The sequence below is a fragment of the Myodes glareolus genome, chromosome 6, assembly GCF_982192425.1.
Source record: "Myodes glareolus chromosome 6, mMyoGla1.1, whole genome shotgun sequence".
NCBI classification, from domain to species: Eukaryota; Metazoa; Chordata; class Mammalia; order Rodentia; family Cricetidae; genus Myodes; species Myodes glareolus.
The window spans coordinates 12,934,679-12,962,662 of record NC_142031.1 but is presented as its reverse complement, the minus strand read 5'-3'; the positions used below and the strand labels follow the sequence as shown (position 1 = coordinate 12,962,662).

At 48.1% G+C, this 27,984-nt stretch overlaps 2 protein-coding genes and 1 pseudogene across 2 annotated transcripts in view; 1 reads left to right on the top strand and 2 right to left on the bottom strand.

Annotated features, from left to right (window-relative positions):
- Positions 1–7,961, bottom strand: part of Dnajc16 (DnaJ heat shock protein family (Hsp40) member C16) — a 35,103-nt gene extending 27,142 nt beyond the window's left edge. The window contains exons 1-3 of the mRNA XM_048426714.3: positions 7,821–7,961; positions 6,064–6,233; positions 1,463–1,529 (exon numbers count right to left, since the gene is read on the bottom strand). Of these exons, the coding sequence (XP_048282671.2) occupies positions 1,463–1,529; positions 6,064–6,215 (219 nt within the window). The 5' untranslated portion in view covers positions 6,216–6,233; positions 7,821–7,961. The remainder of the gene's footprint in view (positions 1–1,462; positions 1,530–6,063; positions 6,234–7,820) is intronic.
- Positions 7,962–10,206: 2,245 nt separating this feature from the next.
- On the top strand, positions 10,207–27,658 carry Casp9 (caspase 9). The gene is made up of 9 exons (XM_048426637.3): positions 10,207–10,486; positions 13,052–13,451; positions 15,813–15,847; positions 19,081–19,257; positions 19,618–19,707; positions 19,887–20,034; positions 24,261–24,440; positions 24,922–25,031; positions 26,921–27,658. Exons 1-9 carry the CDS (start codon positions 10,355–10,357, stop codon positions 27,008–27,010), a joined length of 1,362 nt encoding a protein of 453 aa, XP_048282594.2. The 5' UTR covers positions 10,207–10,354; the 3' UTR covers positions 27,011–27,658.
- Positions 13,560–13,878, bottom strand: LOC125395316 (large ribosomal subunit protein eL43 pseudogene; annotated as a pseudogene).
- Positions 27,659–27,984: the final 326 nt, after the last annotated feature.

Here is a 27,984-nt window from a genome sequence, read left to right as displayed (position 1 = left end):
TGACTTCTCTATAAGCAGCCTGAAAGACAGAAGAAGTACATTTCTAATAAATGTATAACAGGGATGCTGGGTTCAACCTCCAGCAAGGAGGCACGGGAGGGAAGGAGAGAGGAGGAGATTATGACCTTACCATCCCTAGAATCCACATGGCAGGAGAGCCAGCTCATGCAAGCTTTCCTCTGGGCACTACATGAATGCTGTGACACATGTAAGCTCACAAAATACAAACCACACATACATAAAACCTCGAACAGAAACATTAGAACCTCAAATTTCATTTGTTGAGCTCTCCACACTCATGCTGATATTAAAGCTGCCAACCTTCTCAGTAAGTACTAGTAAAGAAGTAACAAATAAGACCCGACAATGACGTTACCAGCATCCATCACAGAATATTACCCTGGCTATATCTTTGCAGCTAAAGTCATCTGGACCAAGGTATGGTATGCTTGACAACTAAAAGGTAACAAAGAGTAGAGTCCAGTGCCTTATGCATGAACCGATTTCGGCTTTTGTATTTACGATTATCTAATGACTGCTAGGACACCGGTGTGGAGGTCAGAGGGCAACTTGCAGGAGTCAGTTCTTTCTTTCCAGCATTGGGGTCCCGGAGATTGAACACAGGGCTTTGGGCTTGGTAGCAGGTGTCCTTACCCATGGAGCCATTTTACCACTGACTTTGTTTTACTGAAACCTAACTTTGAAGACTCCAATTTGCTAATGTTTTAGGATGATGAGTCACTATACAGCCTCAGCACTATTTGCTGGAGCACATTACCCAACAAATCAGGTGGCTGAGACTCACGGTTCACATGTATTGTAGGCCATGTTATTTAAGGTGACATGTTGGAGACTTACCAAAAATCATGTGTTTTAAAGTTATTTGTAACCTTGTGTAACCAGGCAAACTGGTGTGTGACTCTTTAACCTGAGCCTCTGCAATCATAGCAGACATCTATCCTGAGTAATTGCACAATTCTAATTAAAGCTTTCAAAGTGGGTCAGGTTTTTCAGGGGCTGAAATGTTCAGGCACCTGCTTCAACATGGTGGTGGTGGGTGGGGGACAAAGCCATTTTCTCTATCATGAGGAGACCGGGTCAGGTATGGGGAACATGCCCTACCTGTGTTCCTTTTGTTTTGCTCTGTGTGTTTGCTTTTCTGTTTGCATGTGTGTGCACACATGGGCTGAGGAAGCCCAAAGCCGATGCTACTCTCTGCCTTACTCACTGAGACAGGGTCTCTCAACTGAACCCAAAGCTCTCAGCACAGGCGAGCCTAGCTGGCCAGCTGCCCCGGAGAACCTTTCTCAGCCTTCTGAACACTGAAATTGCAGATGGCCTGCTAAGCCCATCAGGCCTTTGTGTGGGTTCTGCAGATGTGAACTTTGGACCTCCCACCACCCCAGTCCCTCCACCCCATTTTTAGGCACTAATGGAGGCAATGGAATGTCTGACACGGTACCTCATAGGCCTTGCTGATCTGAATGAACTTGTCCTCGGCGCCAGGGTCTTTGTTTTTGTCAGGATGCCTGAAATGCAGACGGCAGATGGTGAGAATTGTTCTCACACGTTCATTTTATCACCTTACACACACAGCTCACATCACAAGTGAGGGGAAGGTGGTTTGCTTAGCACTGCTTCCTAATGGTAGAAACAATCAGTTGCTTCACATGACCATAAAAAACACAACTTTAACTCAGGCAATTTCCTCTCAAGATGCTCCAGCTGGGCACACTTTCAAAGCGCCAAAGAGCACCGCAGCATGCTCCTGAGGAGAGGTGACACATCCGCACCCTCATCCTCACCCCTCAGCATTGTGAGAGCAGGGACCACAGGCCTGTTCGAGCACACCCAGTCCCATTTATTCTTTGCTGTTGTTCTGAGACAGGGTCCCTCTATGTAGCCCTGGCTGTCCTGGAACTCTCTTGGTGGACCAAGCTGACCTCAAACTCACTGAGATCACCTGCTTCTGTCCTTCCACCCCCGCCAAGTACTGGAATTAAAGGCGTGAGCCACCAAGCCTGGACCCATTCACTCTTTATATAATCACATCTACTAGTCTTAAGAAATTTCTTCTAGCAAATATTCTGAGAAGAAAAACAACTCACAGGGAAGTGGAAAAGACTGACAACATCAAATGTACCGAATAAATCATCTACAATTCAATCAGCTTATTCGAGCAGGAGTGTCTGAGTTCTTTATACCCCATATTCTTCTTTCTCCTTTCCTTTCCTTTTTCTCTTCTTTTTCTTCTCCTCTTTCCTCTCCTTTCTCTTTTTCTTCCTTCCTTTCTTTCTTTTTCTTATTTCGAAACAAGGGTTTCTCTATGAAACAGTCCTGGCTGTCCTGGAACTCACTCTGTAGATCATGCTAGCCTCAAGCTCACAGAGATCTACCTCCCGAGTGCTGGGATTTAAAGGCATGAGCCACCACAGCCAGGCTTATATCCCATTTTACTCTAAAAACAAGTAACTTCAAGTGACTTGAATTTGTTTTTTTAAGACAGGGTTTCTCTGTATAACAGCCTTGGTTGTCCTGGAACTAGCTCTCGTAGACCAGGCTGGCCTCAAACTCACAGAGATCCACCTGCCTCTGCCTCCCAAGTGCTGGGATTAAAGGTGTGCGCCACCAACACCAGCTCAAGTGACTAGAATTTGGATACCACTCGCCCTTACCCACTGAGTCCTTGCATAAATATCACTGAGGCTAAAAAGTCAATGCCAGGTAAGCACACCAAAAACAGCAGGACTTAAGGGGATGGGATGGGGGCTCCAAAGCATGTTTCTGGTTGACCAGAATAAAAGGCTTTTAATGCTCAGATTCCAGTTAGAGGATGAGTGGACAGAGCTGTGTGAGCCTGCAAATGATGACTTGACACGAGGAGCTACAAGGAGCAAAGCGGAGCTGTCCAGGGCAGAAAGGGGAGGGGCTCTGCATGAGGCCCAGGCAGTGTCGGAGGGAGGCAGCTGGACAGGAGGTTAACTGAGACCCTCGGAAGGCAGACTGCACTGATAGAGAGTGCTTTCCTGAAGGCGGGGGACCTCTCAAAGTTGCAAGTACTTGGAGCAGGAAAGTTCAGCTTGAGGGGAGCACTGTCCACTGTTGAGTTCAGGGAGTGAGACAGACTCACGAGCTGCCTCACGCCAGGCAAACTTTCCGTTTCATAGTGAAGACAATACTGCACATGGGCTCAAGCAACTGTCAGCGTGACCTCTAAAGGAATAAAATGACGATGGGAAGAAGTAATTTCGGCTAAGAATGAGGCAGATTGATGCACCTTGGCTGAGCAAACCATGTTCCGCCAATTTGCTCCTGGGGGGGCCTTGGTACTCTGCTAACATGGATGGCAACTAAAAGTACTCATGATAATACAATTCTTGGGTGAGACTATGGTTTTCCTGACAGAAAAAAGTCATTTTACGCCAGGCGGTGGTGGTGCACGCCTTTAATTCCAGCACTTGAGGCAGTCGCAGGTGGATCTCTGCGAGTTCGAGACCAGCCTGGACTACAAGAGTAGTTCCAGGACAGGCTCCAAAGCTACAGAGAAACTCTGTCTCGAAAAACAAACAAACAAACAACAAAAGAAAAAGACAAAAAAAAGTCACTTTACATGGTTTCACCAAGCAAGTAACAATTTTTGTGAGGTCTAAGAAATACTTAGTAAAGCACCTGGCAAAATATGGTCGACTGCTAACCACTTCCCCTGCCTAGGATTCTTCTGGAAGTCAAATGGGGCCATTAAGGCCACTTTTCGGTGTTGCTATGAAACCATTTCCCTCTTCCTCAAGTTATTCTGGAGTGAAGTGGGGCCACGATGCCACTTTCAGTGTTTCTATGAAACCATCTAGAGGGAACACAGAATAAAGTGAGAAAACATTGCCAGGGCCCAAATGGCGGAGAACAGGAGGATGGTACAAACATGCAGGTAAAATACGATTTCAATGCCCTGTTCATTTGTACAGCCATGAATTATTCCAGGAGACTCCAGCAGGAAGGAAGGGACACAATTCATTTAGCCAACAGCACAACACCTTTTACAGCACCAGGCAGAAAAGTCACAGCTGTCCACTGCAGGAGGTCCCACATCCTTAGGCCAGCATTCTGCCCAGCCAAGGCTAGACATCCCATCCAGAGGCTGCTATTTCTGAAACAACTGCGGGTTGTCATTTTGCTTTAAGTACAGAGAGGCATGGCCCTGAAATATTACTAAAAGCCAATTTGGCAGAGAATTGCTGGAAAGAAGTCATGCATTATTTGACAATGTGCTTTGCTTTCAGCATCCAATTCTAGAGTCCTCACGACATGAGTATAGTCTCAAGTACATGTTCAGAACATTATAAACGACCTTTGACCTTTACCACAACTAGTTTAAAATCAAGCTAAATCTGTTTAGTGAGGGAAAATGGTGCCAGCCAGAGCCAGGCCTGATTACAAACTCATCTGCTTCGGCAGCTTTGTGGCTGCCCAACTGGACACTCCTTCCCGCCAAAGCTCTAACCTGCTCAACCTTACTCATGCACAGGTGGGCAAGTGATCGCAAAGCCAAAGGCAATACAGGCTTACCAACTCTGAGCTTTGACCTTTCCATTTGTCTATCGGGTTCAAACACCTCTTTCACAGGCTAATCAAACAGGGGCCATGAGACACAGAATCGGGAGGTGACCATGCAGTAGGTGCTCAGTAACAGCGGGCGGGCCTGTCACCCTCTCTGCAGTTGCTTAACATTTGTGCCTCTTGGGCTGGGCTGAAGCTGTCCTCAGAGAGGTTTAACACTTACTGCCCCAGAAAGTTTAACACTTACTGCTCCTATGCTAATGATAATCCTGAAAACAACAGATAAAACTGATAGTTCTCATGAGTACACATAACACTCGAGAGGCAGGGAATCCCTGTGAGTTCAGGGCCAGCCTGGTCTACATAGCAAGTTCTAGGCCAGGCAGGCTATATAGAAGGAGCCCTGTCTCAAACAACAACAACAACAACAAAAAACCTAAAAAACAAACACAAACAAACAAACAAAAACCCGATAGCTTTTTAAATTTTTTTTTAAAAGTAATACACTTAGTTCTCAAATCTTCTCTTAAAATTGGAGGCCAAAGTACTTATTCTAAACTTTTTTATAGTTTAGAGAATTAGAGAACAGAACTGTATAATGTTCCCTGTAGCATTTATACCCATTAAGAATTGCTCTATGGGGCTGGAGGGATGGCTCAGTGGTTAAGAGCACTTGCTGCTCTCACAGAGGCAGAGGACCTGGATTCAGTCCCTGCACCCACATCAGCAACTCACAGCTGCCTGTAACTCCAGCTCCAGGTACTTGGCAGCCTCTTCTGATATATACAAAGAATACAAAATAATATTTTTAAAAAACAGAGAAACCCTGTCTCAGAAAAACCAAACCAAACCAACAAAATTACTATAAATATCACACGACAAGAAGGGCAGCGTATGGCTGCTGATTACATCACTGTTGGTTTCTTTCCTTTCCTGATTCATTTGCTCTAGTGGACTTGAACTCACCAGCAAGCCCAAGACCAGGCTGTCCTCAACTCAAAGTGGGTGAGGCTCCTGCCTCTGCCTCCCAAGTGCTGGGATCATAAGTGTAGGGTACCATGTCCAGTTTGATTACTTTTTTTTTTAAATTAAAGTTACTTCTTTTTTTCTTTTCTTTTCTTTTTTTTTTTTTCCGAGACAGGGTTGTGTAGCCCTGGCTATCCTGGAACTCACTCTGTAAACCAGACTGGCCTTGAACTCACAAAGATCTGCCTGTCTCTGCCTCTAAGTGCTGGGATTAACGGAGTACACCACTATCCCTGGTTTCTAAGTTACATCTTATTTTAACATTACATAATGTTCTAACAGTACCTAAGACAATGCTCTAAGCCATAGTATTCTTGAAGGGTGTGTGTCAAAGTAAGCACAAGCTTTGTGATTACTAGCACTGATGGAACATGGGTCGCTAGCTGAACACCAATAATCTAGACAACTATATCTACTGAACACAGACAAACCACCTGCTGACTGCTTAGCATAAGTTAAACTTCCGTTCTTGGTTTCACATACCATTCCCGGGCGAGCTTCTTATACGCCTTTTTAATATCAGCCTGACTGGCCGTGCGGCTGACCCCCAGGACTCGGTATGGGTCAAAATCCAATGCCGACAGACCCTGCAGGGTCAGAAAGAGAACTATCCAGAACCGGCAGGAAACCTCCATCTCTCTTTCTTCCCAGAGCTGAAATGATTAAGAGGCAGCTGTAAGTTCCAGAGACAGAATCCTGGAAAGTCTTGCTTTTTTTAGGTGAGGAGATAAAGATAATGGTAAGAATTAAAAAAGACTTTTAAAAAATGAGACTGTGTCAAGCTAGTTGACCGGATCTTAAAAACAAACACACAAAAAACCCACAAACAAGCTGAGTAGTGGTGGCGCACACCTTTAATCCTAGCACCCAGGAGGTAGAGGCAGGGAAGATATCTGAGCTGAAGGTTAGTCTGGTCTACAGAGAGAGTTCCAGGATAGCCAGGGATATACTGAGAAACCCTCTCTTGAAAAACAAAACAAAAAACTGAAAATGAAGGAGCTAAAATAAGTAGCAACTGTGAGAACATATTAAGGATAACTAAGAAACCACATCTCAAATGCACAATTTCATCTATCCTGACAATAAATTTAAAATTAATGGCTTCAGAGTAGCTCACTGAGTAAGTATTAAATAAACTCATAAATTCATCATGCGATTTATCATGTACTAAATTACAGTCTGGGATCATTGTGGCATTTCTGGGCACTAAATAAAATGAATGTAAAACACCTTAAAATAACTGAGTTCAGTAATGTTCAGTTAGAACATTATTTTTTTCACCATGTTCATTTAAACAGGAAAATGAGAAGTTGTTCTTTAATTCGGTTAGCAATTGACCATGGAAACTTCAGATATGAAAAAGTGGTTAAGAAAAAATTTAGTTTTCTGCTTAAAGACAACGAACAGGAAAGACCTGAATAGGTATGACTTTGAAATGTTTAAACTCCAACCCAGCTGAGGGGTTGAGTTCTATGTGGGTTTTCGAATAACCTTGGTTAATGAGATGGTGTAGTACTGGGAACACATACAGGCTATGATCTTTTATACCATACACTGTTTTCATGGATCACACTGATCTTGACCGCACAGTGTTAAGGTTCAGTCTGGCATGTTACTCAGGAGGATGGATTTTGACAAGTGCAAGTTGGGGGTCTTCACAGACAGCAGGCCGCTGTTTAGAACTGCACCCATGCGAAGTAAAATCGACAAGCAGGCCAGTTTTTCCCTTAAAACAACCTGTTCTGAGCTCACCCGGCTTTGGGATTAGACTGGGGGGAGGGGAGCTGTCCATCACCACTCTAGGACCTAAACCTGTGGTCTTGTTGATAGGGTAGAATTGAACACTAGCACCTAGAAGGATCTTCACGGGCGGGGGTCGGGAAGAGTAAAGTGGGTAAGGCGTGGGTGCGGTGGGGAAGCTCTTTGGCTGACATTCTCCAGCTTCAGGAGGGCCGGCCTCTGTGCAGTGGACGCACTGGCCAACAGGTAGCCATCGGTGTCCCCCAAAGGCAGGCGGCGGCGGCGGCTTCCCGGAGGTCCTCGCAGGACCAAGCTCGCTTCGGGTGCCCGCTCGGGTCGCGACCTTCCGGGAGGCGGCCCCCTCCCCCGCCGCCCCGGTTCCTGTCGGCTTCCCGGTCCCCCAGGGCCCAGCGCGGGCTGAGGACGCGGAGGAGCTGACGGGAGATCACCGAGCCTGTCGGGCCCCGCCGCGTCCGCGCGTCACGTCGGGAAGGAGTTACCGGGAAAGGGCACCGGCCCAACCGGCCGCAGCGTCCGTGCTCCAGTGAATCCGCCGGGGCCGGCGCTTCCAGTCCACACCGGAGCACCTGGGGAGGAGAAAGAGGCGGGGCCCAGGTTCGGGTGGTCACGTGACAGTTAAAGACATCGTACTCCGAATGCACTCATAAGACCAGGTTTAGGCTGCGCACTAGGCGAGCTTTTTGGCCTCTGCCCTTTACCGTAGGCACGTGGATGTGACGTGGTTGCTATAGGAACGGAGCGCGCTCTTCGGCTGGGTCCGAAGGCTAGATTTTGACCAGCGAGGCCAAAACGTGCCTTCTAGCGAGGCGGAGTCGCTATGCATCACGGGATGCCAGGAAGACCTCCGGGAACCGGGGAGGGGTTTCCACTGGTGGCCAGAAGGTGGCCTACGTCTAGCAACCGTTGCTAGGACGGGGACGCAGTCGCTGGTCCCAGTTCTCTTTAACCCTATTCATAGAATCCTAGAGCGTCAGAGTTTGAACCGACCTTAGGGATGCTTTCTAGTCCATCTCTCCATGCGCTAAGACTCAGTGCGGGCCAAAGACTTGCCCAAAGCGTACAATTCAAGACTTCAAATTCTGTTTATCAACGCAACAATGTTCTAGAATGGGACTTAAACAAGCTCTGGGAAGGGGGTCTGTTGAATAAGGTTGACAATTTTTTGGGCCCGCAACCGAGGTCTCTTGGGGATGTATTTTCTATTCCATGCCTCGTGTTGAGATCTTATGTAATCATTTGCTTTTATCACTTAATCTCGCGTACTATTTTTGCTGTTCGTTTTTGAGACGGGGTCACACTGTGTTTCCTTGGCTGGTCGGGAACTCGCCAGGTGGACCAGTAGGCCTCCAGCTTACAGAGAGTCACCTACTTCTGCTCCTTGAGTGCTGGGATTAAAGGTGTGCACTACCATGCCAGCTGTATCTTATTTATTTATTCCATATCATCTGTCACTTGGCTCTTCCAGAAATGTCAGCTTCCATAGTAGGGTCTCTTACCTGTCTTGTTCAGCGCTATCACACTGTCTGAACAAGTTACCAATGAATATTTGAATATTTGCAAAATAAGTGGGAAAAAAAATGAAGCTAAAACCTACTCCACCTCCACACCCACTGCCCGTAAGGGGAATTCAGTGGTAGAGTTCTACTTGCATTCCGTGTCCAAGGTTTTGCTGCTCAAGTGACCTATAAGTAGTTGGTTATTTTGTCTTGAGCTCCTGCACTAGACCCCAACAGACCAATATGGAGTCATTCATGGCAGGCTTTTTGTTGCTGTTGTTTTCCCGTCGGGAATGTGGCAGGGATAAATAACACAAATAACGTAAGGAGTATAAAGTGGCAAGCACAATGCTCAAATTACTTCTGATACGTGAAATGAGCGGTACGAAACTGGAAGAACAGAGGACTAGATTCCTGACTGTTTCTCTGGAGGAGGCTGTAGGGAGGGAAGGAGAGGAGAGGGAGACGAAGTCTGTGTGGGCTTCGTTGGGTTAGTCGCGACAGTCCTAAGCAACACCCGGAGTAGTGGGCAAGGAGGTTTTATTAGCCGCAAGGATGGTGCTTTACAGAAAAGCCACTAGCAGCAAGGGTCTTCGATAATGTGGGCCAGACTTCTACCATGGCTTTCTTTTCCTCTTGCCAGTAAGTAGGTGACCGTTTTGAGTGTCTGTAGACGTAGCGTCGTTGCAAATTTTGATAGAGCAATCGCTACGTGCGGGAGGGGGGAAAAGATCCCACAACTGCTTTGACGAAAGGCGAAAGGAATCAAAACCGCAGAACCTAGAACCCTAGGCTTGTTCTGGGGGCGTGACAGGAACGCGGAGGGAGGGGTGGGAGGCGGGAGGAAAGTCACGTGGGGGGATGGCCAAAGGGGGCGGAGCAACGATACGTTGTGGCTGATAGAGGCGGGGCCGGGGAGCAGGAACGGGAGCTGGAGGGCTAGACTAGGTACACGACCCTAGCTTCATAAGGAGAAAAAGATGGGGGGTGTGGCCTGAGTGCGTGACCAGGGGAGGACCTGATCGCGAAATGGGGGCGAATCCAAGGGGCGGGGCGGGGCTGGAGGGCGGGCCTAGGGGCGGGGCGAAGGAGTACGTAGAGCTCGGGTGTAGGTCTAGGGTGTTAGTAGGGACGTCGACGTAGGGGCGAGTCTTAGGGGAGGAGCAATATCGTACGAGGCGGGTCTTAGGGTGTGAGGCACAGTGTCGGGGCGGGGCTTAAGGAGGCGTGGCGAAGGCGTCGGGGCGGGGCGGGGCCGAGAGCTCGTTGGAGGAAGGGAGGAATGGGGCAGCCCGGGGAGGTGGGGTGAGAGGGTGGCTGGGGAGGCGGAGCCGAGTGTGCGCGGGGGACCGGCCTTGGGGCAGGGCGGAGTGTCGAGGCCGAGTAGACTGCTGGCCCTCAGGGCCTCCTCGGGGCGGGATCCCTTGCTAGAGTGGTATGGGGGCGGGGCGTGGGTGCCGGGGCGGAACCCGAGGGCCGGAAGCGGACGGAACCCGGGGTCCCGCAAGCAGCCCGCCATGGACGAAGCGGACCGCCAGCTCCTGCGGCGATGTCGGGTGCGTCTGGTTGGCGAGCTGCAGGTCGCCGAGCTCTGGGACGCTCTGCTAAGTCGAGAGCTCTTCACGCGAGACATGATCGAGGATATCCAGGTGCGCCCCGCCTCCTTGCGTTCCCAGTTTTTCCCGCGGCGCAGGTGGGGGCTCGAGGGCGGAGGAGAGATTCGCTGATGCCGTCCCCCAAACTCCCGCCCTCCTCTCCCCGCCTTGCACCCTGCGCAAACTTGGGAAACCACGGCGTGGTAACTCCATTTTCAAAGCCTTTCCAGACTTCAGCACCCATATCATCCAGATTTTTATGGAGTCCAGAAGAATAAATAGAAAAACTCTTGCGGAGTGTTTGCTAAAGCGACTGTAACCTACACTATGTTAATATTCGTGTTTCGAGAAAATAGGCGTGTATTTTTCGGACTCTACTACTAGTGTCCTAAGTACTCACTTTAGCCTTGCACTGGCTCCTTGTACCAGTCATTTACCCTCTTTGAGCCTCAGTTTCCTGGACTGTGAAATATAATAGTGGTCATCCTAGAGCAAGTGAGATAACGGAGGTGAAGGACACAGCACCAGGACGCAGCATGCTTTGTCTGTTTGGTCAGTCCTGTATGTATCAAGTGCATATTGTATAAAGGATTTTTGGGGAAAAGGGATTTGATGTAGGTAGCATAGAGGAATAAAATAAAACATTTGATCTTTAAAAAAAATACACTTGCAAAGGCATGTGGATCTCTGAGTTCGTGGCCAGCCTAGTTTACAGAGTGAATTCCAGGACATAGAGAAACCCTGTCTCAGAAAGCTAAGAAAAAAATATACTTTAGCACTTTTGTCTCAGTTGAAAAGGGAATATTTCTTTCTGAGAGGCTATGAGTGGCAGGCTCTTTCTTGGGGACTGCCTAGAATGCTGTCTCCAGCATCTGTATTATCATCCAGGAACCTGGTCTGGTCCACTGAAAGAGAAATAGAAGAAGGTGGTCCAGAGTCATGTGATTAACTACCAACTAATAGTAAAACCAGCCTGGCAGTGATGGTGTAGACCTTTAGTCCCAGTATTCAGGGGGCAGAGGCAGGCAGATCTCTATGAGTTCGAGACCAGCCTGGTTTACAGAGCGAGTACCAGGACAGCCAGGGTGGTTTACACAGAGAAACCCTGTCCCAATAAATTAATAAGTACAATAAAAACTAAAATAAAAAAATAAAATCTGCCAGGCGGTGGTGACTCATGCCTTTAATCCCAGCACTCAGGAGGCAGAGGCAGGCAGATCTCTGTGAGTTTGAGGCCAGCCTGATCTACAAGAGTTAGTTCCAGGTCAGGCTCCAAAGCTACAGAGAAACCCTGTCTTGAAAAACAAAAACAAACAAATAAACAAAAAATAAAATCAGTATTAGGAGCAACTTCTTTTAAGAACACTGCTGATCAAGGAAAGTGGTTTGAAGGGAAAGTCCCAGCCTTCAAGACACATTAAGAGGGACTATACGCTGAACTGCCCAGGGAGGCCCCAGCAGCTTTTCGCCTTGTTCCTTTCTCCAGCTAAGTGTGATCAGAGCAGTATCCTAGCCTAGTGTCAGCTGTGACAGACTGAAAGGAAAGGCTGGTTCCAGGGGTGGTGGCACACACCTGGAATCCCAGCACTCAGGGGGTAGAGACTGGAGGATCAGGTGTTCAAGGCCATCCTTGGCTATAGATGGGGTTTGAGGCCAGCCTGGCTACATGAGATCCAGTCTTCAGAAATCAAGAGCAAGGGCTGGATAGCTACCTCAGTGGTTAAGAACATTTTTATAGAGCACATGGGTTCAGTTTTCAGCACCCACATGTCAGCTCAACTGTCTGTAACTCCAGTTCCAGGGGATCTGACACTTTCTTCCAGCCTCCTCAAGCACCTGGCACAAATTGGTGCATATACGCACGCGTATGTGTACACACACACACACACACACACACACACACACACACACACAAATATTTAAAGCAAAACCAAAGCAAGAGCAGGAGAGTCCGAAGTTCAAGAAAGTTGAAAACCAGTCTTGGCTACTTGAGAACTTTTTCTTCCCCCCAAACCAAAATGAAAGCTTCCCACCCCCATTCCGAACAAAACCTCTTTCCTCCAAAAAGGAGAGGCTGGGAATCTTGACTTCTGTATTCAATTCCCTCACTTACTTAAATGTTAGCAACAAATTTAGAAGATTTTTGGGGTTGGAGATGGCTCAGCTGTTAAGAGCACTGACTGCTCTTCCAGAGGACCTGGGTTCAATTCCCAGCAACCACATAGCAGCTCACAGCTGCGTATAACTCTAGTTCCAGGAGACGTGACACCCTCACACAGACATGCTTGTAGGCAAAACACCAATGCAATAAAATAAGTAATTAAAACAAATTTAGAAAAATTTATGTACCTTATACAAGCCACCGGCCACCGTTTTCCTCCTTTTAGTGGGACTAATTAGCACTCAGCACAGTGCTGGACACACAGTAGGTGTCTTTGAAGCACTGCCATGGCTAGACTAGCAAAGGCTGTAGAGGGACATGCGACATGCGTTCATGCACTGCTGAGTGAGTTTCTGCCCACCTGCCCCCAGCCTTACCGCTGGACGAGAAGTGGGAGACAGGATGAGAGCCAATGAATGTCCCTGGATAACGAGTGTCTGGTTTTTCTATCCAAACAGCGGGCAGGCTCTGGGTCTCGGCGGGATCAAGCCAGGCAGCTGGTCACCGATCTTGAGACCCGAGGGAGACAGGCCCTTCCTCTCTTCATCTCCTGCTTAGAGGACACAGGCCAAGACACCCTGGCTTCATTCTTGCGAACCAGCCGGCAAGCAGCCAAGCAGGATCCAGAGGCTGTTAAACCCCTAGACCGCCTGGTGCCTGTGGTTCTGGGACCAATTGGACTCACACCAAAGGAGCAGAGAGTAGTAAAGCTAGACCCATCTCAGCCTGCCCAGGGAAACCTCACACCCGTGGTGCTGGGGCCAGAAGAGCTCTGGCCTGCTCGGCTCAGACCAGAGGTTCTCAGACCAGAAACTCCCAGGCCAGTGGACATTGGTTCTGACAGAAGCCATGATGTCTGTAAGTATCAAGAGAATGGTTGGTGGGTTGGTGCGATGCGGTGATTGGGGTGTGACTCTGGGTACAAATAGGTGGATTGAGATTCAGAATTCTAGTACTTATCTTTTCTATGTAAATTAACTCATTTACTAGAGGCTAGGGAGGTCCCAACCAGTAGCACTTGTGCTGGTCTTTCAACTCCTTCGGTCTTCTGATGGCAGAAGTGAAGTAGGTCCAGGCCCACCAGCCAGTTTTCATGCAGGAACCACAGTGCCAGATGCCAAAGGCGCGGCTCTTCATCTTGTTCTTGCCACAGAACGAGGAAGTGTACTTGGTGTACATGCTGTCTCATCTCAATTTTCTTCACCATTTTCCAGAGGAAGGCACTATAGCGGGTGCTGTATTTCCCAACGATCCTGACTTTCTTGGTGCATGTAGCCATATCTCTGGAACCTAAGCCCAGGCCCGGAGAGCTCTAGTATTGTCCTAATGAATGCTCATAGGAGATGAGTGGAATATTCCAATCAATCTATAGGAGATGCAATTTTGACAGCCCATCTTTAGAGCAAGAGTTTGTTGTGGATACTCTTTGTTTCTCCGAGTGTTTCCAGAAGGAGCTATTGTTCAGGATTTGCCTTTGGTTCTGGTGGATGACTGAAAAAACCCACGCCTGATAGGAGGTGTAGGGAGGCTATGAGGACATATACATATACATACACACACACACAATGTATACTCCTACTTCCCTGCAACCCTGCAAGGTGGGTACCTTTAGATTCAGCCCTGTAAGCAAGGGAAACAGTGGTGCAGAGAAGTGAAATAATTTGCCAGAGATGTCAAGATCGCAGTTTGCAGGGAAATGCATACACCCAGGATGGAAGGTTTCTTCCTGCATGCGTGTGCACACAGCTTGCCACCACCCACACCATCACATTACAGGGTGTTTTGGTATCCTAGGAGACCTTATCTCCAGTCACTACCCACTTCTGCAACTGAGGTAATTTCTGTTCTGGTTTCATCAACATCTGTCCCTTTTGCTTGTCCTTGTATATCAGTGAAAATGAAATTGTATCTTAGAGCTCTGTTGAGTCCACATCTCTTGCCCATTTTATCTGCATTTCATTTGTGGTGGTGTGCAGACATACAGTTCATTCTTTATTGCTCGGTGGCAGTAGTTCCTGTTCTGAATTACCTGAAGTCATTTATTCTGTGTGTGTGTGTGTGTGTGTGTGTGTGTGTGTGTTTTATGTGTACTACACGAGTATAGAATCTCACAGAAGTAGATCCCCTGGAACTAGAGTTTCAGGTGGTTGTGAACCACTATATGGATACAGAGAACTGTATCCAGGACCCATCAGAGCAGATATTTTGGTTTTTTTGATACAGGATTTCTCTGTGTGGCCCTAGCTTTCCTAGAACTCACTCTGTAGACTGGGCTAACTTTGCACACAGAGATCCACCTGCTTCTGCCTCCTGAGTGCTGGGATTAAAGGTGTTCCCCAACACTGCCCAGTAGGTTATTCTTCCTTTAAGATTATATTTTTATTCTATAGTTAAAGTTATGTGTACTTATATGTGGGTATGTGCACATGAATGCAGTGCCATCAGAGTCCAGAAGAGGGCATCAGATTCCCTGGTCCTGGAGTTCCAGACTAATCAGGGCAGGAATACAAGGCATGAACTTGGAGCAGGAACTTGTACAGATTTATTTGTTATTTTTATTTATATATATATACATACATATATATACATACATACATACATACATATACATACATACATATATATATATATATATATATATATATATATGACTGTTTTGCTTGCATGTATGTGCATTGCATGCATACCTGGTGCCCACAGAGGCCATAATAGGGTGCCAGATTCCTTGAAACTGGAGTTAAGGATGAATGTGAACTGCTGTGTGTTTGCTGGGATCTGAACCTGGATCCTTCACAAGAGCAACCATTACTCTTATCTGCTGAACCGTCTCTCTATTCTACTCCTCCTCCCTTACTCCTTTTATGTAGGAGTGGAATTATGTGGTCTGTATTTCAGTGGCTGACTTGCTTGTTTTTAACGTAGCCTCCTGCTCTCTGGGTTACCCAGGGCATTGTGTGTGTCACTAGTTGACTTCTCTTTAGGATACCCCTCTCCCCCACCAGTGGCTGAATCACAGTTTGAGGCTTTTGAGTAAGACCTTAGTGAACATTTGGCTCTTTTCAAGGGTGGAAATGTGTGTTTAATGTTGTTGGGACACATCTCCATGGTGGCGGTGTCCTTGACTTCTATTCCAAAGTCCTGCTGTGAGCTGTCTTCACAGCTCCTTGACCTTTCCCAGCTGAACCCCAACACCCACATTTCTTCTTCCCTGTTTTTCAGGTGCTTTAGAAAAGATCAAGGGTCATGCAGATATGGTAAGTCCTCATGTAGTTAGAGTTTGTCTTTTCTCTACGCCTTCCCTGTGGCTGAGCTAGGAGCTGAGGAACCCTGCCTGGCTGGGGACGTCTGGTTACAGTCACCACACTCCGTGGCTCCTGACCCCAGCTGGAGCACTCTGTCCCACCCACCCCACCCATCTGCCCCTGTAAAATCAAAGTTCAAACCTAAAGAAGGGCTGCATCTTCTGGGTGTCCACTCCAGGCCAAGCCACTGAGACTGTCCTTCCCATCTACACACTCCCGGGTGCTGCCATAGTTCTTCATGTTGGGAACAAGGCAACTTACCATGCAGAGCTTTGTGCTAGAGAGAGAAAAGACAGGCAGAGGAATATTCAGATAGAGAGGTCAGACCCATGGACAGTCATGGAAGAGGAAGTTCAAGTGTAAATGGCGGTGGCACTTCTTGTCCTGACTGCACAGTCCCAAATAATCACACAGAAACTTATATTAATTGCAACCTGTTTGGCCTATAGTTCAGGCTTCTTACTAACTAGCTCTTATATCTAAATTAACCCATTTCAGCATGCAGGCAGAACACTGTATGCATAGTAAATAAATAAATGTTAAAAAATGTAAAAAATAAATATTAAAAAATATACTTAACTATGTTAGGTAGCAATGGTACACACCTTTAATCCCAGCACTCGAGAGGCGGAGGCAGGCTGATCTCTGTAAGTTCGAGACCAGCCTGGTCTACAAGAGCTAGTTCCAGGATAGGCACCAAAAACTACAGAGAAACCCTGTTTTGAAAAAAAAAAAATAGTTCCAGGACAACAGGCTCCAAAGCTACAGAGAACCCCTGTCTTGAAAAACCAATATATATATATATATATATATATATATTCATTCATAACTGGTCATTCTATTATATATATATATACATCATAATTCCAACTAATGGCTTACCATAGCATGTTAAGAAGGATTTTCTGATATCACTTGAATTAGTTAAAGAAATTGGGGAAGATTTAAAAAAAATATTTCTGTTGCAAAAAAAAATGATACTTGGAATATTTTTACAAATTGTTCTCTAGTTATTACATGAAAGACAAGTGAACATATACTAATGAAGATGTAAATAAAGTCATAGTAGTGTTAGCAGTGGAGACGTGTATTATGTTACAATAAAGTGCAAATTAAACTATTAACAAAAGATTTTTCTTAAAAAAATTTTATTAATTGTTGGGGGCTGTGGACCATCAGACCCTGAATCTCAGAGCAGCATGCAGCCGCTCTGAGCACGAGACCCTGATGACAGGGGAGTAATTTTTGGTGGGGTGTGACCAGAGCCCTATATAAAGCTGCCCTGAGCATAATAAAGTTGGCATTCTTGCTTTAGGGATGTCTCCATGGCCCTGTCTGTCTGTCTGTATTTGTATGTTTTTAAGTTTTCAGTCTAGTTTCAGTAGTGCGTAGTGAGTAGATCGCGGAATGGAACTGGTGTAGTTTTACAATTTTTTGTTTTGTTTGGTTTTTTTTGAGATAAAGTTTCTCTGTAGCTTTGGAGCCTGTCTGGAACTAGGTCCTGTAGACCAGGCTGGCCTCGAACTCACAGAGATCCATCTGTAACATGAGGGCCTACTTGTTGGGGTTTCTGTCCTGCCCAGTTCCCGCAGCCAATAAATCCCAAAGAAAATCATACAGAGAGTCTATATTAATGATAAACTGCTTGGCCCATTAACTCAGGCTTCGTATTAGCTCTTATAACTTATATTCGCCCATTATTCTAGTATATGTTAGCCACATGGCTCAGTACCTTTTTCAGCGGGGCAGGTCACATCCTGCTTCTTCGATGTCTGGACAGGACTGTGGGAAAAGCTTTCTTCTTCCCAGAATACTCCTGTTCTCATTGCCACACCTCGACTTTCTGTCTGGTTGTCCCGCCTATACTTCCTGCCTGGCTACTGGCCAATCAGCATTTATTTAAAATATAATTGACAGAATATAGACAATTGTCCCGCACCATCCGTCTGCCTCTGTCTTCCAAGTGCTGGTATTAAAGGCGTGAGCTACCACCTCCCAGCCCACATTAGCCCATTTGTATTAATCTATGTATTGCCACATGTCTGTGGCTTTTACCAGTCTACTGGCATGTTGATTCGTGGGTGGCTGTTTGGGTTACTCCCTGCTCCGCCCCTCCTCATTTGAGTCCTCAGTTTGATTGTTCCACCCAACCATATCCTGCCTGGCTGTTGGTCAAATAGCTTTTATTATTAACCAATGAGAACAACATATATTAATAGCATACAGAAGGGCTATCCCTCAGCATTCAAGGATCTGAACCTGGGATAAAAGCTGTTTTAGGAGATTAGAGGGTGGGCCCTGGCCAGAGACTGCTGTGACAGAACCAGATATATACCTCTCATGGAGCCCTGGGCCAGTGCCACCAAGTTGCATGGTGTTTAAAGTCCCTTTGGGGTGAATGTGTCTGGGTTGGGCTTTGTTTTGTTTTGGTATTTTTAAGGAATTGTTATTTTGTGTGTGTGTGTTCCACCTACATGTATGTCTATGTATCACATATGTGCAGTGCCCACAGAAGCCAGAAAAGGGTGTCACATCCCCTGAAACCAGAGTTACAGTCTTGAACTACCATATAGCACTAGGAATTGAACCCAGTCCCCTGCAATAGCAGCCAGTGCTCTTAACTGCTGAGCCATCTCTCCAGCCCCCAGTCTTTGTATTTTTGAAGCAAGGGTTTATTATTTAGCCCAAGAGATTCTAGAACTCAATATAAAACCCCCAATTCACTTGAAACATGTGGCAATCTTCCTCCTCAACTTCCCTGATGTTGGAATTGCATGTATTTTATTGTTTTTGTTTTTGTTTTTTTTGGGTTTGTTTTGTTCCTTTAAGACAAAGTCTCTGTGCAGACCAGGCTGACCTTGAACACAGAGATCCGCCTACCCCTGCCTCTCAAATGCTGGCATTAAAGGTGTGTGCCACCAATCCTGGCTGAGATTATGTATAGGAGCCACCTAGCTAGATTATGATTTTCCATCCCTGAATTGTAAGATGGCATTCAGTTCTCTCTGGTATGCAGGGACTCACCTGGTACTTGTCCAGCTGGCCCTGGGGGTTACAAACCCCACCCATGTCCTTTGCTGACACTCCAGACTCGACCATATAAGTGAGATCCAGGGGTCGTGACCTCTCCTATGGAGTGCACTGAGACAACCCTGTCCATGATTTTGAAAACCGTCATTGTGCAGGCATACATCCTGGATGCGGACCCCTGTGGCCACTGCCTCATCATCAACAACGTGAACTTCCGCCATTCCTCGGGGCTCAGTACGCGCACTGGCTCCAACGTGGACTGCGAGAAGCTTCAGCACCGCTTCCGCTGGCTGCATTTCATGGTGGAGGTGAAGAATGACCTGACTGCCAAGGTACAGTCACTGTCCCCTGAGGGGCATTCCCCGGACAAGTCTCTCCGTCCATAGGGCTGTGGAAGTGGCATGGTGAGCGTAGCATCAGACTTAGAGAAAGAGAGTCTGAGGCCTGGCTTTCTCAGTGCCTACCCCTTAACCTCTTACGCCTCAGTTTCCCTGTTTAGAAGCAAGAGTAATTGTTTTCATAGACTTGTCGTGGGGATTAAATGGTCGGTGACCAAGCATAGCATCTTTTCCTACAAATGGTACCTGTCTGCTGACTGTTTATCACAATTTCTGTATTGGGAGCAGAGTGCTGTGTCATGGCCTCAGGCTGGACCCTGCAGGGGCCATCTTACCTGCTGTCTTCCCTTATAGAAAATGGTCGCGGCTTTGGTGGAGATGGCACAACGGGACCACCGTGCCCTGGACTGCTTTGTGGTGGTCATCCTCTCTCATGGGTGCCAGGTAGGAAGCTTCTCCTCTTGATCCTTGACAGTCCCTGCAGTAGTCCTGCTCCGTCTCTGTCAGTGGGTGTCCCCACCTAGGGCCTTCTGAATATTGACCTAGCCACACAAAGCCTTGGGAGAGGCCTCTGGATTTCTACCAGAATCTTGTTTTTGTAACCAGGGTGCCTTGTCCTCTAGGCCAGCCACCTGCAGTTCCCGGGTGCCGTCTATGGCACAGATGGATGTGCCGTGTCCATCGAGAAAATTGTGAACATCTTCAATGGGACTGGCTGCCCTAGCCTGGGAGGGAAGCCGAAGTTGTTCTTCATCCAGGCCTGTGGTGGCGGTAAGTGACACTTGGCTTCCCGGGAGCACAGATAAGGGGCCATTGCCTGCTGCCTTCCTCACCCAGCTGCTCACTGTATCCAGAGGGTTCTCCACACACAATAGTGTATAGCAGGACTTCCCCCTAGCTGCTCACTGTATCCAGAGGGTTCTCCACACACAGTAGTGGATAGCAGGTCTTCCCCCTAGCTGCTCACTGTATCCAGAGGGTTCTCCACACACAGTAGTGGATAGCAGGTCTTCCCCCTAGCTGCTCACTGTACCCAGAGGGTTCTCCACACACAGTAGTGGATAGCAGGACTTCCCCCTAGCTGCTCACTGTATCCAGAGGGTTCTCCTCACACAGTAGTGGATAGCAGGACTTCCCCCTAGGTGCTGCAAGCCCAGCATCATCTGCTCACTGTATCCAGAGGGTTCTCCACACACAGTAGTGGATAGCAGAACTTCCCCCTAGATGCTGCAAGCCCAGCATCATCTGCTCACTGTATCCAGAGGGTTCTCCACACACAATAGTGGATAGCAGGACTTCCCCCTAGATGCTGTGAGCCCAGCATCATCTGAGGAGTTCGGCACAGTGGTGTCACAGGTTCATATGACCTGGATGACTTCAGCCTCAGAGTTTCCGTAAAAACAAATAAAGTGGGGTGGGGAGATAGCTCCATCTGTAAAATGCTTGTTGTAGGAAGACACTGCTCGTTCGTTCCCGGCCTCCCAGACACAAATAATCACATAGAAACTATATTAATTACAACACTGCTTGGCAATAGCTTAGGCATATTTCTAGCTAGCTTTTACATCTTGAAATTAACCCATTTCTATTAATCTATGTGTCTCCATGAGGGTGTGGCGTATCGGTTTTCCAGCATCTCTCTCCTTCAGCAGCTACATGCATCTCTTTGATGCTGCCTACTTTTCTCTCTTTATCTCTGTTCAGATTTCCTGCCTACCGTTGGCCAAAACAACTTTATTCATTAGCAACATAAAAAAAAAATACTGAAAGCAGCATATATACAGAAGAACATCCCACCCATATTAGCCTGCCATGAAAACAGGGCGCTCTTGAGTCTGAGCCCCAGCACCCACAGAAAAGCCAGACATAGCGGTGCCCACCTGTAATTCTAGTGCGGGAGGTGGGGACAGGAGGACTCTTGGGCTGTCTGGGCAGCCAGTCCAGCAAGAGACCTTGTGTCTAAAAACAAGGTGGGAAGTGATTGAGGGGGACACTGATATTGTCCTCTGGTCCCCACATGCATGTGCTCACATGTGCACTCAAACACACGCACGCACGCACGCGCGCGCCATGCTCACACTGGCAAACAAAACAAAAGAATACTGGTCTTTTAGTGTGTTAGGCTAGATAAGGACAACTAGGAACTCTGGCTGTTCTGTCCCAGGGCCTCCCTTCCCACACTCCCCCTACCCTACCTCAGGGCCCAGGGTCACCTCATGCCCCACTCTTGCTGCCAGGACTCTTTCATCAGAATATGGACAACATGGAGGGAGAAGCTGTGCTGGGCTCCTGGGTCATGACGATGCTCTCTTGTTTACACTTTTTCTGATCCAAGGTGTTGTGCGATGATGCTCCAGCTCGGACCCCTGAAAGACACAGAGGGATCTAGGAACAGAGCTGAGTGGGAGGCCAGCTTCTGGGACAGCCACGGTTTTTACTTCTCCCAATCTCACCCTTTTCAGTAGCAAGTAGGATTGTGGTCCCACATATGTGAATGGTCTTACTCTTCAGACTTCTTTTATTTATTTTCTTTTCCTTTGACTCAGGGTTTCTTTGTATAGCCCTGGCTTTTCTGGAACTCACGCTGTAGACCAGGCTAGACTCAAACTCACAGAGGTCCTCCTGCCTCTGCATCCCAAGTGCTGAGATTAGAGGTGTGCACCACTGGTGTCCAGCGACTTTTTTATTTTTATTTTTTAAGTCTTATGTATGTAGGTATTTTGCATGTATGTATTTCTATGTACCACAAGTCAGTGGTGGCCAGAAGAGGGCATGAGATCCCCTGGAGCTGCAGTTAGAGATGGTTGTGAGCTGCCATATGGACCACACCTGGGCCCTCTACAAAAGCAGCCGGTGCTACCACCAACCAAGCCATCCCTTCAGCCCCCAACTCTTCCTTTTTCTCTGCTGCAATGTATTGTCATTGCCTCCAGGAAGTCTTCCCTAAGTTTGCCCCTCCTTCCTTGACAAGGTAAATCCCAGCACTTGGGAGGCAGAGGCAGAGACAGGCAGATCTCTGTGAGTTCCAGGGCAGCCAGAGCTACATAGAGAGTCCAAAAAATGGTTTCAGGCTAACCTGGGCTACATAAGATCCTGTTTACCCTCCCTTCTTTGTCTAGCTGTGTCCCCACCAGAAAGTATGACCTGCTGTTTAATGCTCTTGCCACCTGGTGGTGCTGTGTCACCTAAGAACGGAAACAGTGACTTCCCTGTCCCTAGCCTGTTTGGGTGTCCTGTTCACATACCTGCAAATAAGGCCAAGGATTTTGGTGACTCTACTGTTACTGTTTTCAAATTTGCCATTCTAATTTAAAAGGCATAATGTCAGCTCCCATTTGTTAGGAGGTAGCACAGAACCAGGCTTGAGAAAGTCCCCCAAAGCCGTTAACTGGTGCGGTGTTGTCAGTGTGACACCATTGACCACAGCAGCTGAGGGCTTCTGCACTGAGGGGACCTCTTGCCTCCTGCTGTGTGATATACAGGGGATCAGTCCCTTCATGGGTACAGTGTGTAACCTGCAGACTAAGGATAACACATGAACAGAGATGTGATTGGAGCCCCTCCCTGACTTGATCTTTCCTCTTTCCCATGTCAATTTCCCAACAGTGGCCGTTTGGGTGATGGCCTTCAGCTCACACTACACAGGGTTTCCAGTGGGCCATGGGCTGCACCTGAATTATTTCCTTAGGAAATAGTGGGTTTAGGAGGTGTACTTGTGACTTGTTTTCTTTATTTGGGGTATACATTTGCTGCAAAGTTGTAGTTAAAGGTTTTAATATGGTGTAAATCTAAATCTATTTGGCACACACACACGCATACACACATAAAACTTTGTATGTTTACACTTGTGCAAGTTCATGGCGATCAGAGGAAACTTGGAGTCGGTTCTCATCAGGGCTTCCTGTATCCATGAAGGGACTGGACCCATGAAGGGACTGGCTTGGTAGCGAGTGCCTGTACTCACTGAGCCATCTTGTCGTCCCCCTGTTGGGTACAGTTTGGATTTCCTCTTTGGGAAACCATAAAAGGATTAGGGTAGTTTAAAAAAAGACAAACGGTTGGGCCTGCCAGCAGAGACCTGTAATTTAGCTATTTGGGAAACCTGAACAGGGTGAGCAGAAGTCAAGGCCAGGGCCTGGAGAGATGTGTCCGTAGTTAAGAGCTTATACTGTTGCAGAGGACCCAATTCAGTTCCCAGCAACCACATTGGGCAGCTTCCTATAACTGCAGCTCCAGGTGATCTGACACTCTCTACTGGCCGCTGTGGGTACTGCACTCACCTCCACACACAATTAACAATAAATACTCTGCGGGAGGCAGAGGCAAGGCAGATGGATCTCTGAGTCCAAGGCCAGCCTGGTCTGCATAGTGAGTTCCTGGATAGCCAGGGCTGCATAACGAGACCCTTTCTGGAAACAAGGCAGGTGTGGGAATTGCTACCCCGAGTTATATTTTCCTGCCCCCATTTGAGGTGCTTATCTGCAAAGAATCAGAACTTCCCTCTGCTCCTGGAGTTGGATGAGGAAGTTTGAGTGCACGTGATTATTCCTTGATCCCTGCTGGGGTCAGGTGACAGTCCCTACTGGGAACAGGTGAAGGTGGAGTGCGTGTGATCAGTCCTTGACCCCTACTGGGGTCTGGTGAGAGTCCCTCCTTGAGTCAGGTGACAGATCCTTCGCAGCCCCCTCCCCATTTGGTGCCATGGTATAAAAGCTAGCCCCAGCAGAACAATAAACGAGCTGCTGTTTCACCTCAACCTCGTGCTCTGTGGATTTCATTCAACCTGGACACCCTCCGCCGAGATTCGTGGTTCCAGACCGTGCTGGCGCGGTAGGCAGGTGTGCTCCGCCATGTCCAACTTCCGTTTCCTTCCAGTATCAGTAGAGCTCATGAGTGAAGGCTTCAGGTTCAGGCCTTTCCCTTCTCAGGAGAAGCACCTTGTGCTATAGTGCTTCTACGGTGTAGTGACAATGGGTGTCTGTTTTTGCTTATTGCAGAGCAGAAAGACCATGGCTTTGAGGTGGCCTGTACTTCCTCTCAAGGCAAGGCTTCTGACAGTGACTCTGAGCCAGATGCTGTCCCATACCAGGAAGGCCCAAGGACCTGTGACCAGCTGGATGCCGTGTCAAGTTTGCCCACTCCCAGTGACATCCTTGTATCCTATTCCACCTTCCCAGGTGAGCTAGCTCATTTATCCTATCCCGCCTTCCCAGGGGTGCCCCCACCGCTAGCCCCAGAGGCAGCTATGTCCTGAAGTCTTGTTTATGCTGGGCACAGCCTGCGGGATCCTTGGCAGGTCACTTCACTTCTCCTGAGCCCCTTCTCAGGGTGAAGCAGGCAAGACTTCAGAACAGTGATCCTTTTGGGGTTGCTGCAGAGTAAACAAGGGATGGGGCTGGCACTTCCCTCAGCACAGTTGGCCATGTGGTGGTAAGGGGGCGATCAGGTGCATGCTTTGGCCTTCTTGAGACCCCTGACTTCCCAGAACCTTGATTTCCATGGGAGAAGATGGGAGCCACAGCTGCTCAGGGAGCCACAGGGATGGGGCCGCTCTTGCCACCTGTCCGTGAGCCACAGTATGGATCTCGCTGTAGCCTGTATACCCTGCCATGGAGTGTGCCTCTCTGCTGGGTGACAGAGTTCGGCTTTCTCCTGTAGGTTTTGTCTCCTGGAGAGACAAGAAGAGTGGCTCCTGGTATATTGAGACCTTGGACGGCGTCCTGGAGCAGTGGGCTTGCTCTGAAGACCTGCAATCCCTCCTCCTCAGGGTGAGTCCTTCTTCCTGAGGGGCGCAGTGGCCTGGAGAGCAGGGCAGCAGGCCCTAGCTGCAAAGGCGGCTGGGCCCTGGCTGAGAATCAGGGAGCACTTTGCCTCTCAAATGAGGAACGTGAACATGGCGATGGCATTCGTCCTGATGGCGAAGTTCTGTCTTCCCCTGCCTCCTTAGAGACAGGTGCCCAGGCAGACACCTGGTTCCCAGATGACAGTGTCCTAAGTGCCAGGTGGGGTGGCTCGGTGGCAAGGGCATGGTACCCTGAAGCCCGACCATGTGCCTCTCCTTTAACCCTGTGGCAGTCCCCAACATGCCCTCTTTAGGTAGAGTCACATGTAGCCCGGGCTGGCCTAGAACTTGCTGTGTAGTGAGCAATGAACTTGAACTTGTAATCCTCCTGCCTCTACTCCCGAGTGCTGGGATTACAGCTGTGCACTACCACGCCCAATTGGTATGGGTGAGATCCAGGATATCATGCATGCTAGACAAGTAATGTCCCCATCTAGAGCCTAATGTCATTGACTCTTGACCATCAAGCTTTGTGATTCTGTCCCAGAGTGTCCCCTTCCTGGAGGCCTAATTGTCGGGACCAGCCGACTTGTCGAGTAATGCCTGAAACAGGGTATGAGAATTAAGAAAGAAAAAAGACAGAAGATAGATTCGGGAGGGTTCTCAGTAAATATTGGAGTAGCCTCGAATTTATTACTCATGCCCTTTTATACCCAAAGCAAAAAGGGGAGGGCAAGACTTCCTTCCCTTGGTTCAAGGAACAAACAAGTGTAATCACCTTATTTCTCCAAACATCTAGTAACCATGCCTTTGCTCAAACATCCTGTTATTTGGCCTTGAGGAGCAAAACAGGTAGTGGCCACTCCTTTGACCAGACACCCTATTATTTGGCTTTGACAAGCTTGAACTCTCTGACCTTGAGTCAAGATGGAAATAGAGTCACTGGGGGCTCCCCCACTCAGTGAGAATGCACAGGGAAGGGGCTTGGCGGTGCCTTGCTCCACAGCAGCCAACTCAGGGCACTCGCTCCCCACGAATGTACCAGACTTTTTCTTTTGGGTCACCAACCAGGTCCCAGATCATGATGTGGAGACTTCTTATTAGTTCTGAATACTCGACCCAGCTAGGCTTTTTTCTGGCTAGCTCTTTTAACTTAAGTTAAGCTGTTTCTCTTTATCCACCTTTTGCCTTGGAGCTTTTTACTTTTCTTCCCATCTGTGTATCTTACTTTCACTGCTTCTTGTGTCTGGCTGGCTGATTTTCCCTCCTCTTCCTCCCTCATTCTCTTCTCTTCCCCTTTTTTATTTTCTCTGCCTGCCAGGCCCACCTATCCCTCCCCTGCCTAGCTTTGCCCGGCCAGCTTTGTGTTAGATCAATTGTGCCTTAGGCAGTCTAGGTGAAACAAATGGAACACATCTTTACATAGTTAAACAAATGCAGCTCCGACAGATGTAACACATCTCTGTTATATTTCAACCATCGAGCACCCCTGTGGGTTTTCACTGCTCTGCTCAGGCACACACTGGGGGGGGTGGGTATAGGAGTCACTTCTGGTCCTGAGTGGGGCCCTACAGGGCAGGGGCAGCTGAGCAGCACATGTGGTCTTCTGGGTCCCATTCTCCCCTCCATCCCCTGTCCCATGTCCCCCTCCACCACCCCACCATCTTTCTTACCCCTAGCCTTTCAGTCTGATTGGAATTGTGAGTTTTTGTATTGGAAAACTTGAGTTTTCCATTCTACAGTAGCTGTGTTGTTTGTTCTATAACCCACCCCAGGAGGCCTTCTGATGGCCCCTTCAGTGGCCCTCCCCCTTAATTATGGTCTCAGACAAGGACACTGAACTCATAGATTCCCCCCTGTGGTTCTGTTTTGCAGGTTGCCAATGCTGTTTCTGAGAAAGGAATTTATAAGCAGATTCCTGGCTGTTTTAACTTCCTCCGGAAAAAACTGTTTTTCAGGACTTAATGAGGCTGGGGCTGCTCATTGCCTCATTGTTCTTCCCTAAACCTTCGTAGCCTGGAGGTGGCTGAGGCCAGGACTGTCCTGCAAAGCCAGGGTTTTGGAACTGGGACAGGCTGCTCTTTCCCCTTGTGTGGCGGACAGGTTCCTAGCAGCTTCCAGGTGGTGAGAGATGCAGAAGGAGAGCGTGCTGTGGATGTCACCTGGCCTCTTCCTCTGTGCTTAGGGACTGGCCTGTGACCCCAGGCCCTCTCTAGAGCAGGGCTTCTCTGCCGCTGAATGGCTGACATGGGGGGGGGGAGGGGGCTGCGTAATCCTGTCATGGGATTTTCCTGTGTATTACGGGGTGTTTTGCGCCATCTCTGGTTTCTACCTGCCGGCTGCCAGGATCACCCTTCCTGAGTTCTGCTAACCAGAAATGTCTTCAGACATTGTCACATGTGCCCTGGGGGACATAACAGCCCCCACTGGAGGACCACTGTCCACAGAGGTCTGGGGCTCAGACCCACACAGTCCAGCTGGCCCAGTGTGAATACCTGGACCTCTGAGTCTCACTGAAGTTTTCAGAAGGGTTCGTTCTTCGTTTAGTGCATTATTTATTCTTAAAAAATAAACATTAGGCCAAAGGTCTTCCTTTTGCCTGTGTCATCCCCATTCCTATTGTCTGTTCTTCCCTACAAAGGAGACTTTGGTTTTTTTCCGAGCATTTCTCCGTATCTTCTAAGTTCCCTGCTTGAGTCCAGGAGGTGACTTCAGGGGGAGCCTGGAGTCTCCACGGATCATGGTCTGAAGGACCATGATTACCCTTCTGGAGACACTTGGGCAGAGCTCAGCAATCCTGAGTCCCCACTGCTGTCTCCCAGTGTCTTCCTTGCCAAGTGAACCTGTCCCCTGATGGCAGTGACGTGCAAAGGTGAAATGCTAACCTTCCCTGGAGAAGGTGCTGTCCCTGGGGTCTTTATAGCTATCCTGACTTTAAC